Source organism: Gorilla gorilla, chromosome 6 (genome assembly GCF_029281585.2).
Source record: "Gorilla gorilla gorilla isolate KB3781 chromosome 6, NHGRI_mGorGor1-v2.1_pri, whole genome shotgun sequence".
In the NCBI taxonomy this organism is placed as follows: Eukaryota; Metazoa; Chordata; class Mammalia; order Primates; family Hominidae; genus Gorilla; species Gorilla gorilla.
Genome location: NC_073230.2, coordinates 87,998,706 through 88,014,484, shown reverse-complemented (window position 1 = coordinate 88,014,484; position 15,779 = coordinate 87,998,706). Strand labels below are relative to the sequence as shown.

Below are 15,779 nucleotides of genomic sequence, written 5' to 3'. Positions count from 1 at the left end.
TTTGTTTTCATCTTTTGACTTTTTTTTTTTTTTTTTTTTGCCATGCAGGACAAAAATTTTTATGGGGTCAAATATATTAATCTTGTTTTATGTCTTCTGCATCTTGAGCAATAGCTATAAATGCTAGCCCCACAGAAGCTACAAAAAAGTTTGCTGATTCTTTGCTCTAGAAATTTTGTTTGTTTGAGACAGAGTCTCACTCTGTGGCCCAGGCTGCAGTGGCACGATCCCGGATCACTGCAACCTCTGCCTCCTGGGTTCAAGCGATTCTCCTGCCTCAGCCTTCCGAGTGGCTGGGATTACAGGCGCCCACCACCACGCCTGGATAATTTTTTTGTATTTTTAGTAGAGATGGGGTTTCACCATGTTGGCCAGGCTGGTCTCAAACTCCTGGCCTCAAGTGATCTGCCCGCCTCGTCCTCCCCAAGTGCTGGGGTTACAGGTGTGAGCCACCGTGTCCGGCCTGCTCTAGAACTTTTATGGTTTCATTTTTTTATATTTAAGTGGGGTTTTTTTTGTGTGTGTGTTGTGTATTTAAGTTTTTGACCCATGAAGATTTATCCTGATGTGTAAAATGGGGTATGAATCAACTTTGGTTTTGTTTTTCTCCAGAAGGCTAGCCAGCTGTTCCAATATTATTAAATGACTAGTCTGTCTTTGCGCAGGGACTGAGATATCACAATTTATCATATACTAAATTCCCATATATATTTGGATCCATATCTAAGCTTTCTCCTCTGTTCTGTCAGTCCATCTGTATTTGCATGTAGCAGTAACACAAAGTCGTAATCACTGAAAATTTAAAATGAGCTTTGGGCTGGGCGCAGTGGCTTACGCCTGTAATCCCAGCACTTTGGGAGGCTGAGGTGGGTGGATCACCTGAGGTCAGGAGTTTGAGACCAGCCTGGCCAACATGGCAAAACCCCATCTCTACTAAAAATACAAAAAATAGCTGGGCGTGCTAGTATGTGCCTGTAATCCCAGCTACTCAGGAGGCTGAGGCAGGAGAATTGCTTGAACCTGGGAGGTGGAGGTTGCAGTGAGCTGAGATTGTACCATTGCACTCCAGCCAGGGTGGAAAGAGCGAAACTCTATCTCAAAAAAATAAATAAATGAATAAATAAAATAAAACAAAATAAACGTTGACTTATGGAGGGCCATTCACTACTGATGGCTCTTTTTTTTAGGGAGTTCCTGGCTTTTCTGGTTTGCTTATGTCTTCAGCTCAACTTTGAAATCATCTTGTCCTATTAAAAGCACACACATATATAAAATACTTTTGGTGGCTGGGTGTGGTGGCTCACGCCTGTAATCCTAGCACTTTGGGAGGCCAAGGTGGGAGGATCACCTGAGGTCAGGAGTTTGAGACCAGCCTGGCCAACATGGTGAAACCCCATCTCTACTAAAAATACAAAAATTAGCCAGGCATGGTGGCACATGCCTGTAATCCCAGCTACCTGGGAGGCTGAAGTAGGAGAATCTCTGGAACCAGGGAGGCAGAGGCTGCATTGAGCCAAGATCATTCCTGGGTGTGAGAGAGAGACTCCGTCCCCGCCTGTCCCCCGCAAAAAAAAAAAAAAAAAAAAAAAAAAAAAAAAATATATATATATATATATATATATATATATATATAGGTATATTTTATTGAGATCACATTAAATGTGTACATTCACTGAGGCAGAACTAACATCACCATGTTGCTGAACCTTCTTATCCATGAACATGGTATGCATTTCCATTTGTTCACACTATTTTTGCTTAAGGGCCTTTCTTTAACTCCCCCAACAGAATTAATACCTCCCTGCTCTGTGCCTCCATCATGCCTTGTATGCTCTTGCTGTCAACACACCTACTGATCATACACATCAAGGTCCTGCTGCCGTTGCTGTTTGACCACCATCCTTCATGCTGGCTTGGGAGAGCCATTCTTGTTCCTTTTTTTTTTTTTTTTGAGACAGTCTCACTCTGTTGCCCAGGCTGGAGTGCAGTGGTGTGATCTTGGCTCACTGCAACCTCTGCCTCCCAGGTTCAAGCGATTCTCCTGCCTCAGCCTCCTGAGTAGCTGGGACTACAGGCACCCACCACCACGCCTGGCTAATTGTTGTATTTTTAGTAGAGATGGGGTTTCACCATGATGGCCAGGATGGTCTCGATCTCCTGACCTCGTGATCCACCCACCTCAGCCTCCCAAAGTGCTGGGATTACAGGCATGAGCCACCATGCCCAGCCACTTTTTCCTTGCTTTCCCCCAAAGCCTGGCACATAACCCATACTCAGTAAATGTTTGCTGAATGAATAACAAAAGAACAAAAAAAGCTCCCCAAGCCTTGTTGGTCATCCACCCATAGCTTGGTTTGTACAGCCCCTGCCCACCTTGGCCCCCTGTGACCCTCTCCACTGACCCACTGTCTCCTTTACCCACAGCTCTGGAATGCCCTGCCTACAGCAGCTACACCAACTGCCTTCCCTCCTGCTCACCCTCCTGCTGGGACCTGGATGGCCGGTGTGAGGGCGCCAAAGTCCCCTCTGCCTGCGCTGAGGGCTGCATTTGTCAGCCCGGCTATGTGCTGAGTGAAGACAAGTGTGTCCCCAGAACTCAGTGCGGCTGCAAGGATGCCCATGGTGGCTCCATCCCTGTGAGTGGGCATGGGAAATGGGACTGGAGGCAACACAGCTTGAGGGCAGTGCTTTCTCCTTTTCTCTGCCTCTCTCAGCCTGGGATACCCATGACTTACAGCTGGCCCGGGGGTGTGAAGGCTGGTGTGAGTGGCACATTGATCTCCAGCCAGGTCTGGGCTGATGGCGCATGGTTTGGGTTTTGGATCTGAGGAATCCAAACAAGCAGCACATGGCATGGTATAGTGGAAAGACCATGGGCTCATTTCAGCCTAACCTAGGATTGAATCCTGATGGTGCCACTGATGAGTCAGATGACCTCTGTTATATCCGTTTCCTCATCTATAAAATGGGTTCAGTAGTACCTCCTGCACAACATATGTAAGTCACCAAGCACAAACACAGTGCCTTTTTTTTTTTTTTTTGAGACGGAGTCTCCCTCTATTATCCAGCAGGCGGGAGTGCAGTGGCATAATCTCTGCTCACTGCAATCTCTGCCTCCTGGGTTCAAGCCATTATCCTGCCTCAGTCTCCTGCGTAGCTGGGATTACAGGCAAGCGCCACCACACCCTGCTAATTTTTGAATTTTTAGTAGAGATTGGGTTTCACCATGTTGGCCAGGCTGGTCTCGAACTCCTGACCTCAAGTGATCTGCCCGCCTTGGCCTCCCAAAGTACTAAGATTACAGGTGTGAGCCACCACACTTGGCCTGCACAGTTGTCTTTTGGATGACCAAATGACACTGTGGCTGCCTCTGGCCAGCATCAATTAAGCCATTTAGATGGTGGGCCAGGCTGCTGGGGCAAGAGGAAGGAGAACTGGCCCTCCCCTCTTCACTCTTTTTTTTTTTCTTGAGACAGAGTCTCGCTCTGTTGCCCAGGCTGGAATGCAGTGGTGCGATCTTGGCTCACTGCAACCTCTGCCTCCTGGGTTCAAGCAATTCTCCTGCCTCAGCCTCTTGAGTAGCTGGGATTACAAGTGTGTGCCACCACACCTGGCTAATTTTTGTATTTTTAGTAGAGACGGGGTTTCACCATGTTGGCCGGGCTCGTCACAAACTCCTGACCTCAGGTGATCCACCCGTCTCGGCCTCCCAAAGTGCTGGGATTACAGGCGTGAGCCGCCGCGCCCAGCCCCCTCCTCATTCTCTTTCTCTTCCTGTAACTTCTACAGCTGGGCAAGAGCTGGGTCTCCAGCGGTTGCACGGAGAAGTGTGTCTGCACGGGAGGAGCCATTCAGTGCGGGGACTTCCGATGCCCCTCTGGGTCCCACTGCCAGCTCAGTTCCGACAACAGCTACAGCAATTGTGTCTCAGACAGTAAGGTGAGCGACCGGGGAGGTTGGAGAGGGGAGCACTTGGGGCCAGGGCTGAGGTGGAGGAAGAGGCAGGGTGGGAAGGGGCTTAGCCTGAACCCCAGCACAGTCAGGGATTGGGGCGGGCGACTGGATCAGGAGGCCTGGCCTCCAGTTTAGCTCTTGCTAACTCTGTGGCCATGTGCCAGGTCCTGATCCCCTCTGGGACCCTCCACCTGCAGGGCAAAAAGAGGGGACTGGTCAAGGAGATCCTCCAAAGTTTTTGTTTTCTTGTTTGTTTGTTTTTTGAGACAGGGTCTTGCTCTGTTGCCCAGGCTGGAGTGCACTGACACCATCATATAGCTAGCTGCAACCTCAAATGCCTGCAATCATGTGATCCTCACATCTCAGCCTCCCAAGTAGCTGGGACTACAGGCATGGATCACCACACCCAGCCAATTTTGCTATTTTTTTTCTAGAGATGGGGTCTTGCTATGTTGCCCAAGATGGGCTTGAACTCATGGGCTCATGTGTTCCTCCTGCCTCAGCCTCCTAAAGTGTTGGGATTACAGGCATGAGCCACTGTGCCCGGCCCCTCTAAGGTTTTTAATCAGGCCAGGAGAGAGAGAAAATTGAAGATCAAGGATCCAGGGAGGCTGGGCATGGTGGTTCATGCCTGTAATCCCAGTACTTGGGAGGCAGAGGTGGAAGAATCACTTCAGCCCAGGAATTTAACACCAGCCTGGCCAACATAGGAAGACCCTGTCCCTACAAAAAATTTTAAAATTTTAAAAAATTAGTTAGGTGTAGTGGCTTGTGCCTGTAGTCCCAGCTACTCAGGAGACTGACGCAGGAGAATTGCTTGAGCTCAGGAGTTTGAGGCTGCAGTGAGCTATGATTGTACTACTGCACTCCAGCCTGGGACACAGAGTGAGATCCTGTCTCAAAAAAATAAAAAAATAAAAAAAATAATAAAGGGCCTCTAATTGAATGTCAGTAGGTATTGAAAAAAAAAAGTCTAGGTACCAGGCTTGGTGGCTTATGCCTGTAATCTCAGCACTTTGGACTTTGGGAGGCCAAGGTGGGAGGATTTCTTGAGGCCAGGAGTTCAAGACCAGCCTGGGCAATGTAGTGTGGCCCCCATTTCTAAAAAAAAGAAAAAAATTAGCTAGGGGTGGTGGTGTGCAGCTAAAGTCCCAGCTACTCAGGAGGATCACTTGAGACCAGGAGTTGGAGGCTGCAGTGAGCTATGATTGTACCACTTGTACTCCAGTCTGGGTGACAGAATAAGACCCTGTCTCAAAAAAAGAAAAAGAAAATTAAAAAAAGAAAAGAAAGGATCCAGGGAGCCTGAGCCTAAGAGGGTGGCCACAGGGGATGTCACCGTGGGGGAGGGACTCTGGGGACTGTCACACCTGGGCAGGGTCCCTTCTCAGTCTTTTGTTTTGTTTTTTGTTTTTTTGAGATGGTGTCTTACTCTGTCGCCCAGGCTGGAGTGCAGTGGCGCGATCTCGGCGCTCACTACAACCTCCGCCTCCCGGGTTCAAGCAATTCTCTTGCCTCAGCCTACCAAGTAGCTGGGATTACAGGCACGCACCACCACACCTGGCTAATTTTTGTATTTTTAGTAGAGACAGGGTTTCACCATGTTGGCCAGGCTGGTCTCAAACTCCTGACCTCAGGTCATCCACCCGCCTTGGCCTCCCAAAGTCCTGGGATTACAGGCGTGAGCTACTGCGCCCGGCCCCTTCTCACTGTCTGACTTCTTGGCAGAGTCTGAACAATGCTCAGTCTATGGGGATCCCCGTTACCTCACATTTGATGGCTTCAGCTACCGCTTCCAAGGCCGCATGACCTATATTCTGATCAAGACTGTGGACGTACTGCCTGAGGGGGTGGAGCCCCTCCTCGTGGAAGGACGCAACAAGATGGATCCGCCCAGGAGCTCCATCTTCTTGCAGGAAGTGATTACCACCGTCTATGGCTATAAAGTGCAGCTCCAAGCTGGTCTGGAGCTTGTGGTAAGAGCTGGGCCAGGGCCTGGTGGGTGTGGGGAGGCAGCTGGACCAGGTAGGCCACCTGGAGTAGAAGTCAGGGACCCCTGTTCCCTGGGATGTTTGTGGCAGGGGTGGGCTGGTTGTAAAATCAGAGTCAGCAGGACGCAGTGGTTCACGCCTGTAATCTCAGCTACTCAGGAGGCTAAGACAGGAGGATCACGTGAGCCCAGGAGTTCAAGACCAGCCTTGGCAACATAGCAAGACGCCACATCTCTGCAAAAAATTTAAAATGAGCTGGATATGGGGGCGCACACCTGTAGTTCCAGCTATTGGGCAGGCTTAGGCTGGAGGATCACTTGAGCCCAGGAGTTTGAGGCTGCAGTGAGCCAAGATCTTGCCACTGCCCTTTAGCCTGGGTGACAGAGAGAAACTGTCTCAAAATCAAAAACAAATTCAGCAACAAGCTCGCTTCATGTGGGGAGACAGCAGAGGCTGGCAAGAAACAAGAGGAAGAGAGGAGAAGGACAGAGCGTGAGGTGTGTGAAGGTCAATCCCGGGCTAAAGAACCAATGGCATCCACTACACTGATGTATTTTTAATTTTTGAGGCAGAGTTTCACTCTGTCGCCCAGGCTGGAGTGCAGTGGCACAATCTCGGCTCACTGCAACTTCCACCTCCCAGGTTCAAGTGATTCTCCTGCCTCAACCTCCCTAGTAGCTGGGACTACAGGTGTGCACCACCATGTCTGGCTAATTTTTGTATTTTTAGTAGAGATGTGGTTTCCCCATGTTGGCCAGGCTGGTCTGGAACTCCTGACCTCAAGTGATCCGCCCGACTCGGCCTCCCAAAGTGCTGGGATTACAAGTGTGAGCCACTGTGCCCGGCCTCACTGCGCCAATTTTTTGCAAGGAAGGACTTGGGCTGGGAAGGGGGCGGACCTCACAGAGGTTTCTGCCACGTGAATAGCAAAGCCCATTGGGGTATCTTATTCCACTCTCTGCACGGAGACATATGGAGATGACTGAGAAAAGTGAAGCCCAGCCAGGAAATGGCAGCAGGTCGGGAGGATTCAGCCCTCTCTGTGGCTCCTGTCTTCCCTCTTTAGGTCAACAACCAGAAGATGGCCGTCCCCTACAGGCCAAATGAACACCTGCGGGTCACGCTGCGGGGCCAACGGCTCTACCTGGTCACCGACTTTGAGCTGGTCGTCAGCTTCGGTGGAAGGAAAAATGCAGGTAATGGAGAGAGGGGAAAGAAGAGCAAAAGGGCCATTTCTGGGAAGTGGGAGGGAAAATCCTATTTAAGACAGGCAAATCCTGGTGAGCAGACTCGGCCCGGTAGTGGGGCACCCAGCTCCAGGGGAGGACCAGGAGGAGGTGAGGTGAGACCAGGTGGAGAGCAGAGGGCAGAGTCTTGGCTGGGTGCTGTGGCACTGGCCAGTAATCCCAGCGCTCTGGGAAGCTGAGGTGGGAGGATCTCTTGAGGTCAGAAGCTCAAGACCAGCCTGGGGAACATAGGGAGACCCCCGTCTCTACAAAAAAAATTTTAAAGGCCGTGCACGGTGGCTCATGCCTGTAATCCCAGCACTTTGGGAGGCTGAGGCAGGTGGATCACCTAAGGTCAGGAGTTCAAGACCAGCCTGGCCAACATGGTGAAACCCCATCTCTACTAAAAATACAAAAATTAGTTGGGTGTGGTGGTGGGCGCCTGTAATCCCAGCTACTTGGGACGCTGAGGCAGGAGAATCGCTTGAACATGGGAGGCGGAGGTTGCAGTGAGCTGAGATCGTGCCACTGCACTCCAGCCTGGGTGACAAGAGCAAAACTCCATCTCAAAAAAAGAAATTTTTTTTTTAATGAGACAGGTGTGATGGTGCATGCCTGTAATCCCAGGTTCTGGAACTGGAGAGGCTGAGACGGGAGGATCGCTTGAGGCCAGGCATTCGAGACCAGCCTGGGCAACATAGCAAGATCCCATCTCTACAAAAAATAAAAATAAAAAATTAGCTGGATGTGGTGGTGCACACCTGTAATCCCAGCTACTGGAAAGGCCGAGGAGAGAGGATTGCTTGAGCCCAGAAGTTGGAGGCTGCAGTGAGCCATGATTGAGCCACTGTACTCCAGACTGGGCAACAGAGCAAGACCCTGCTTTTAAAAAAAGTTAATTAAGGCTGGGCACGGTGGCTCACACCTGTAATCCCAGCACTTTGGGAGGCCGAGGCAGGCAGATCACGAGGTCAGGAGATCGAGACCATCCTGGCTAACACGGTGAGACCCTGTCTCTACTAAAAATACAAAAAATTAGCCGGGTGTGTTGGCGGGCACCTATAGTCCCAGCTACTCGTGAGGCTGAGGCAGGAGAATGGAGTGAACCTGGGAGGCGGAGCTTGCAGTGAGCGGAGATCACACCGCTGCACTCCAGCCTGGGCGACGGAGAGAGACTCCATCTCAAAAAAAAAAAAAAAGTTAATTAAAAAAAAGAGTGAGGGCTAGGCACGGTGGCTCATGCCTGTAATCCCAGCACTCTGAGAGGCTGAAGTAGGCAGATCACTTGAGGTCAGGAATTCTAGACCAGTTTGGCCAACATGGTGAAACACTGTCTCTACTAAAAATACAAAAATTAGCCAGGCATGGTGGTGTGTGCCTGTAGTCCCAGCTACTCGGGAGGCTGAGCCGTGGGAATTGCTTGAAACCAGGAGGCGGAGGTTGCAGTGAGCCAAGATCACACAACTGCACTCCAGCCTGGGCAACAGAGCAAGACTCTGTCTTAAAAAAAAAAAAAAAAAAAAGAGGAGTCTCACTTCTGGGGACCCCCTTCCTCCCGCAGTGATCTCCCTACCCAGCATGTACGAGGGGCTTGTGCGTGGCCTGTGCGGAAACTACGACAAGAACCGCAAGAATGACATGATGCTGCCCAGTGGCGCCCTGACCCAGAACCTCAACACCTTTGGCAACAGCTGGGAGGTGAAGATCGAGGATGCACTCCTCCGCTTCCCCAGGTGCATGGCCTGGAAGGGATGAGGCGGGGGAGGTGAACAACAATGTCTGTGCACGGTGGCTGCTAGCCCTCCTGTCCTCAGGAGAGGATGAAACTCCAGGGAGAGGGTGCAGATAGGCCTGGATCCTCCCAATTCCGTCATTCCCTCTCATCTGACTCTGGGGGCTCCCGCTCAATGGAAATCTCTCTTTGTGCCCCTGCGCTGCCCTCAGCCTGCCTTCCCAGTTATTTTTCCTTCTTCCTTCTTCCTTCTTTCCTCCTCCTCCTCTTGCTCCTCCTTCTCCTCCTCCTCCTCCTTCTTCTCTTCCTCCTCCTTCTTCTTCTTCTTCTCCTCCTCCTACTTCTTCTTCCTCTGTCACCCAGGCTGGAGTGCAGTGGCATGATCTCAGCTCACTGCAACCTCTGCCTCCCAGTTTCAAGTGATTCTCGTGCCTCAGCCTCCCAAGTAGCTGGGACTACAGGCATGCGCCACCACGCTCAGCTAATGTTCGTATTTTTAGTAGAGACGAGGTTTCACCATGTTGGCCATACTGGTCTCGAACTCCTGACCTCAAGGGATCCGCCCACCTAGGCCTCCAAAAGTGCTGGGATTACAGGCGTGAGCCACCACACCCAGCCCCAGTAGTTCTTATTTCTTTTTTTAAAATATATTTTTTAGAGACCGGGTCGTGCTCTGTTACCCAGGCTGGAGTGCAGTGGCGTGATCTTGGCTCACTGCAGTTTCCACCTCCTGGGCTCAAGTCATCCTCCTGCCTCAGCCTCCCGGGTAGCTGGGACTCCAGGCAGCCACCACCATGCCCGGCTAATCAGTTCTTCTTCTTCTTCCCCCACTTCACCTTCCTTGGGGTCTCACCTGACCCCGTGGCTGTCTCTACTGCAGGGCTATACCAGCGGAGGAGGAGGGACAAGGGGCGGAGCTGGGCCTCCGCACGGGCCTCCACGTGTCCGAATGTAGGCCGGAGCAGCTGGCGAGCAACAGCACCCAGGCCTGTAGGGTGCTGGCAGACCCCCAGGGCCCCTTTGCTGCCTGTCACCAGACGGTGGCCCCAGAGCCCTTCCAAGAGTGAGTCATGGGCCCAGGACTTGTGGGAATGGCCCAGGTGCCTGCTCTGGTCTTTCCCTGGGGCCTCCTGCCCGCTTCCTGACCCAAGCTCTGTGTGGTTCACTCCTCCGTTCTCCCTGTGGCCTAATTTCCTTGTGACCCTCCCTGGACACCGACTGATGTCTTTCTGTTTGGGGTTCCAGGCTCTCTTCTGCAGGGGTGGGTCTCCTCCCCTCCCCAAACTGACTGTGCCCTTCCTGCCCCCTCTCTGCACCAGGCACTGCGTGCTGGATCTGTGCTCTGCTCAGGACCCAAGAGAGCAAGAGGAGCTGCGTTGCCAGGTCCTCAGCGGGTACGCCATCCTCTGCCAGGAGGCGGGCGCTGCCCTGGCTGGCTGGCGGGACCGCACCCTCTGCGGTGAGGTGTTGCCCCTCCCTGTGCCGACCCTGACCGCTCTGCCGTCCACCTCTGCTGAACGCTCTTCCCACCACTGCCTCATCTCGGGCTTTCTGTCTTAGTCCCAGCATCCCTCGAATTTCTGCCTTAGTCCCAGGTCCAAGTCAGCACAACCGGCAGCCTGGCTCCTTCTCTGCCCCTGCCTGGGAGCCTCCCAACCCCATCCTGCATCCCGCTCCTTCCTGCCAAGGTCCACCTTCGCTCAACCAGTTCCTTCAAATTTTCTAATGTTGCAGACCCTGGATGGGCTGGGCGTGGTGGTTCACACCTGTAATCCCAGTGCTTTGGGAGGTTGAGGCTGGAGGATGGCTTGAGCCCAGGAGTTCCAGCCAGGCTGCAGTGAACCATGACCGCACCACCACACTCCAGCCTGGGCAACAGAGCAACTTCCTATCTCAAAAAAAAAAAAAAGAAAGAAAGAAAGAAAAAAAGAAAGAAACTAAAAAAAGAAAAGACTAGATAGGCTGGACATGGTAGCTCATACCTGTAGTTCCACCACTTTGGGAGGCCGAGGCAGGAGGATCAATTGAATCCAAGAGCTTGAGACCAGCCTGGGGAACCAGTGAGACCCCATCTCTATAAAAATTTTAACAAATTGGCCAGGTGTGGTGGTGCATGCCTGTAACTCCAGTCACCAGGGAGGCTGAGGTGGGAGGATCATTGGAACCCAGGAGTTGGAGGCTGCAGTGAGCCGTGATCACGCCAGCCTGGGCACTCCAGCCTGGGCAACAGAGTGACTCCATCTCTAAAAAAAATTTAAAAAAATAAAAAATAAAAAAAAGACCCTAGATGAAGCTGCAACATGTTCTGGCTTCCTGCCTATATGCAACTCTGAGTGTTTTTGTTTTTGTTGTTGTTGTTTGAGACGGAGTTCGCTTTTTCTTGCCCAGACTGGAGTGCAGTGGCATGATCTCGGCTCACTGCAACCTCCGCCTCCTGGGTTCAAGCGATTCTCTTGTCTCAGCCTCCCGAGTAGCTGGTATTACAGGTGCCCGCCACCACGCCCGGCTCATTTTTGTATTTTTAGCAGAGATGGGGTTTCACCATGTTGGCCAGGCTGGTCTTGAACTCCTGACTTCAGGTGATCCACCTGCCTCATCCTCCCAAAGTGCTGGGATTTCAGGTGTGAGCCACTGTGCCCAGCCTACTCTGAGTTTTATCGGGTGACCTTGCCCCTGTTTGGCCTGCCCAGCCCCAGCCAGTTTCTGACCATGACTGTCCCCGCAGCCATGGAGTGTCCAGCAGGTACCATGTATCAGAGCTGTATGACACCCTGCCCAGCGTCCTGTGCCAACCTGGCGGACCCCGGGGACTACGAAGGTCCCTGCGTGGAAGGCTGCGCCAGCATCCCAGGCTATGCCTACAGCGGCACCCAGAGCCTCCCCCTGGCTGACTGTGGCTGCACCAGCAATGGCATCTACTACCAGGTCCGAGCTGGCAGCGGGAGGCCCTGGGGAGCAGAGGCGCCAAGGAGAGCCAGACCAGGGATGGAACTGGAACGTCTCCTCCTGGCCCTTCCCCTTTCTAGCTGGGCAGCAGCTTTGTGACTGAGGACTGCTCTCCGCGGTGCACCTGTGCCAGCTCACAGATCCTGCTGTGCGAGCCCTTCAGCTGCAGAGTGGGGGAGGTCTGCACCCTGGGGAACCACACCCGAGGCTGCTTTCCAGGTGAACCTGCACTCCTGCCCGGTTCCAAGCTGCCCTATGCCCTGGGGCGTCCATGGACCAAAGATCGTCCCCTCCTTGTCCTCAGGACTCTTCCACATTGATTTCAGGATGTCTGTCCCTGCCTTTGTAGGGAGGGACAAAGGACAAAGATCTCCCGTTCCCTAAGCATCCATGACCTACCGAATCCTTCCCTAGCGTTCCTTCCCATGATCTCCTTCAGCCCTGATGGTTAGCACAGCACTCCTAATTTATACGTAACAAACATGGAGTTCAGAGAGGTTAAGCAGTTTCCTGCTGGGCGTGGGTGACTCATGCCTGTAATCCCAGCATTTTCAGAGGTGAGATGGGCAAATTGCTTTGAGCTCAGGAGTTCAAGATCAGCCTGGGCAATATAGGGAGACATCGTCTCTACTAAAAATTAAAGAAAAAAAGAGCTGGGTGTGGTGGTGCACTCCTGTAGTCTCAGCTACTTGGAAGCTGAGGTGGGAAGATCACTTAAGCCCAAGAAATTGAGGCTACAGTGAGCTATAATTGTGCCACTGCACTCCAGCCTGGGTGACAGAGTGAGATCTTGTCTCAAAAAAGAAGAGAAGGGAGGAGGGGAGGGCAGGGGAGGGGAGGGAAGGAAGGGAGGGAGGAGAGGAGAGAGGAGAGTAGGGGAGAGGAGGGGAGAAGGAGGGAAGGAGAGAAGGAGGGAGGAAAGGAGGAAGAGAGGAAGAGAGGAAGAGAGGAAGGAAGAGATGAAAGAGTTTCAAAGGAAGGAAGTTTCCCCAAAGCCCAGGGCTAGTGAGGCAGGGTTGGGAGCCAGGCTGGCTGACCCCTGGCCAGTCTCTGGCAGCCGCTGCTTTCTCCCTGGGCGTCCCAGCCCCCAGCCAGGCCTTCCCTGAGCTGGGAGTGTCCTCCCAGGGCCCCCCTCCCACAACCCTCTCTGTCCTTGCAGAAAGCCCGTGTCCGCAGAACCCCTGTCAGAATGACGGGCAGTGTCAGGAGCAGGGAGCCACTTTCACCTGCGAGTGTGAAGTTGGTTACTGGGGAGACCTCTGTATGGAGCCTCGAGATGCGCCACCTCCCAGAAAGCCAGGTGAGGGCATCGTCCAAGGCCCTGTACCCTCACAACCTCTTCCTGGCCGACAATCACAGAATGATTCTATATGTATTATATTCACATATAGAATGATATGTATTATAATATTATGTTACAGATATTATATATTATAAACATAATATCAATTTGTAGCTATAATGGATATTAACATATTAATATATGTTGTATATTAATTATATATTTATATATTACATATATTATTATAGTAGGAATTACAATATAATCCCTAGAAATTAGCAGGACAAGCATCCTCAAAAAACCAGTCCTGGCTGGGAATGGTGGCTCACGCCTGTAATCCCAGCACTTTGGGAGGCCGAGGTGGGCGGATCACGAGGTCAGGAGATGGAGACCATTCTGGCTAATGCAGTGAAACCCCGTCTCTACTAAAAATACAAAAAGTTAGCCGGGTGTGGTGGTGTGCGCCTGTAGTCCCAGCTACTCGGGAGGCTGAGGCAGGAGAATCACTTGAACCTGGGAGGTGGAGGTTGCAGTGAGCCAAGATCAAGCCACTGCACTCCAGCCTGGGTGACAGAGCAAGACTCCATCTAAAAAAAATAAAAAAAATTAAAAAAAATTAGCTGGGTATGGTGGTACACAGCTGTAATCCCAGCTACTCAGAGGCTGAGGCACGAGACCCGCTTGAACCCGGGAGGCAGAGGTTGCAGTGAGCTAAGATCACGCTACTGCGCTGCAGCCTGGGCGACCGAGCAAGACTCCATCTCAAAAAAAAAAAAACAAAAAACAAAAAACAAAAACAAAACAAAAAACTAGTTCCTGTACCCATCTCCTACCTATGTACTGTGAAATCTTCTCTCTGAAGCCCAGCTCCCCACTCCTGTGACCTGTATCTCTCACCCCTGCTGCTTCCTCCTCCTGTGTCCTTCTGTGCCTCTCCAGCACCTTCCATTGTCCTTTCCTATCCCAAACTACAATTCCCATGGGCCTCTGGGCCAGTGGTTCTCCAGCTTTATCTTGCCTAAGATTGAAGACGGGGTAACTTGTGTACATGTATATTCCAGGACACACTCTGAAAGATCAGATTCGGTAGGTCTGGAGTGGGCCCAGGAATCCGCTTTTTTTTTTTTTTTTTTTTGAGACAGAGTCTTGGTCTGTTGCCCAGGCTGGAGTGCAGTGGCGTGATCTCGGCTCACTGCAACCTCCGCCTCCCGGGTTCAAGTGATTCTCCTGTCTCAGCCTCCTGAGTAGCTGGGATTACAGGCGCCGGCCACCACGCCCGGCTATTTTTGTATTTTTAGTAGGGATGGGGTTTCGCCATGTTGGCCAGGTTGGTCTGAAACTCCTGACCTCAGGTGATCCTGCCACCCTGGCCTCCCAAAGTGCTGGAATTACAGGCGTGAGCCTCTGTGCCCAACCAGAATCTGCATTTTCAACAAGGGCCCAGGAAACTATGGAAGTGACTCCAGGGCTACTCTTTGAGAAATGCTGGCTGAGATGACACCTGGACTCTAGGGGACCTAAGGGAGGATTGCTTGAGTCCGGGAGGATTGCTTGAGCCCAGGAGTTCAAGGCTGCAGAAAGCTATGATCGCACCACTGCACTCCAGCCTGAGCAATAGAGCCAGACCCTGTCTAAAAAGGCTTATGGCAAACAGAAAACATTGCGGGGGTTGGGGAGGGGGCACTAAGACCTTGGAGTCCCTGGAGGTGAGAACCTCCTGGAAGAAGAAGCAGACACACCTAGAGATTTAAAGAGATGAGGTCCCCTGGGGTAGCAAGCAATCCCCAAAAGGGAGTACCCCTCAGTCCCCACCCTTCCCGTCTCACGTTCGACCTAATGTCTCTTCCCCGCACCCAGAAGCATCTAACCTGGTGGCCGTCCTACTGGGACTGCTGGTGCCTGTGGTGGTCGTAGTACTGGCCATGACCAGAGAGTGCATTTACAGAACGAGGAGGAAGAGGTGAGTCCTGGGAAGGAGAGAGGAAGGGCGGGTGGGGTGTGCAAACCGGGAAGCGGCTGGGCCCCTAAAGGGCCACTTGGGGACCCATGTCTATTCCCCCATGCCTTCTAGAGAGAAAACGCAGGAGGGAGACAGACTGGCCAGGCTGGTGGACACAGGTGAGAACCAACCCCACAGCCTGGGACCTCGGGGCCTAGAGTTGAGTCTCCTCTCATACGTGGTTTTCTTGCTTTCTCCTCAGATACTGTTCTGGACTGTGCCTGTTAAGTTACTCAGTTTTGAGCTGTCTTCAGACAAGAAGATTAAATAAATTTATATATTTATTTATTTGAGACAGGGTCTTGCTCTGTCGCCAGGCTGGAGTGCAGTGGCACGATCACAGCTCACTGAAGCCTCAACCTCCTGGGCCTCCTGCCTCAGCCTCCTGGGTAGCTGGGACTGCAGGCATGCGTCACCACAAAGGCTAAATTTTAACATTTTTGTTTTTGTAGAGATGGGGGCGGGTCTCACTATGTAGCCCAGGCTGGTCTCAAACTCCTGGCCTCCAGCAATCCTCCCGCCTTGGCCTTCCAGAGCCCTGCGATTACAGGCATGAGCCATGGTGTCTGGCCAAAATTATTTATTTTTGTTTCAGCTTTTTGTTGAGATGGAGTCTCGCTCTGTCTCCCAGGCTGGAGTACAGTGGTGT

General features: G+C 52.0%; 1 protein-coding gene across 1 annotated transcript in view; it reads left to right on the top strand.

The window, feature by feature from the left end:
* The window catches only part of ZAN (zonadhesin), a 61,905-nt gene extending 46,547 nt beyond the window's left edge, over positions 1 to 15,358 (top strand). The window contains 14 exon segments of the mRNA XM_031013066.2: positions 2,425 to 2,636; positions 3,790 to 3,934; positions 5,683 to 5,930; positions 7,012 to 7,141; positions 8,733 to 8,904; positions 9,784 to 9,966; positions 10,223 to 10,297; positions 11,629 to 11,782; positions 11,784 to 11,828; positions 11,930 to 12,068; positions 13,009 to 13,149; positions 14,992 to 15,091; positions 15,203 to 15,249; positions 15,333 to 15,358. Of these exon segments, the coding sequence (XP_030868926.2) occupies positions 2,425 to 2,636; positions 3,790 to 3,934; positions 5,683 to 5,930; positions 7,012 to 7,141; positions 8,733 to 8,904; positions 9,784 to 9,966; positions 10,223 to 10,297; positions 11,629 to 11,782; positions 11,784 to 11,828; positions 11,930 to 12,068; positions 13,009 to 13,149; positions 14,992 to 15,091; positions 15,203 to 15,249; positions 15,333 to 15,358 (1,817 nt within the window).
* The last annotated feature ends 421 nt before the right edge of the window (positions 15,359 to 15,779 follow it).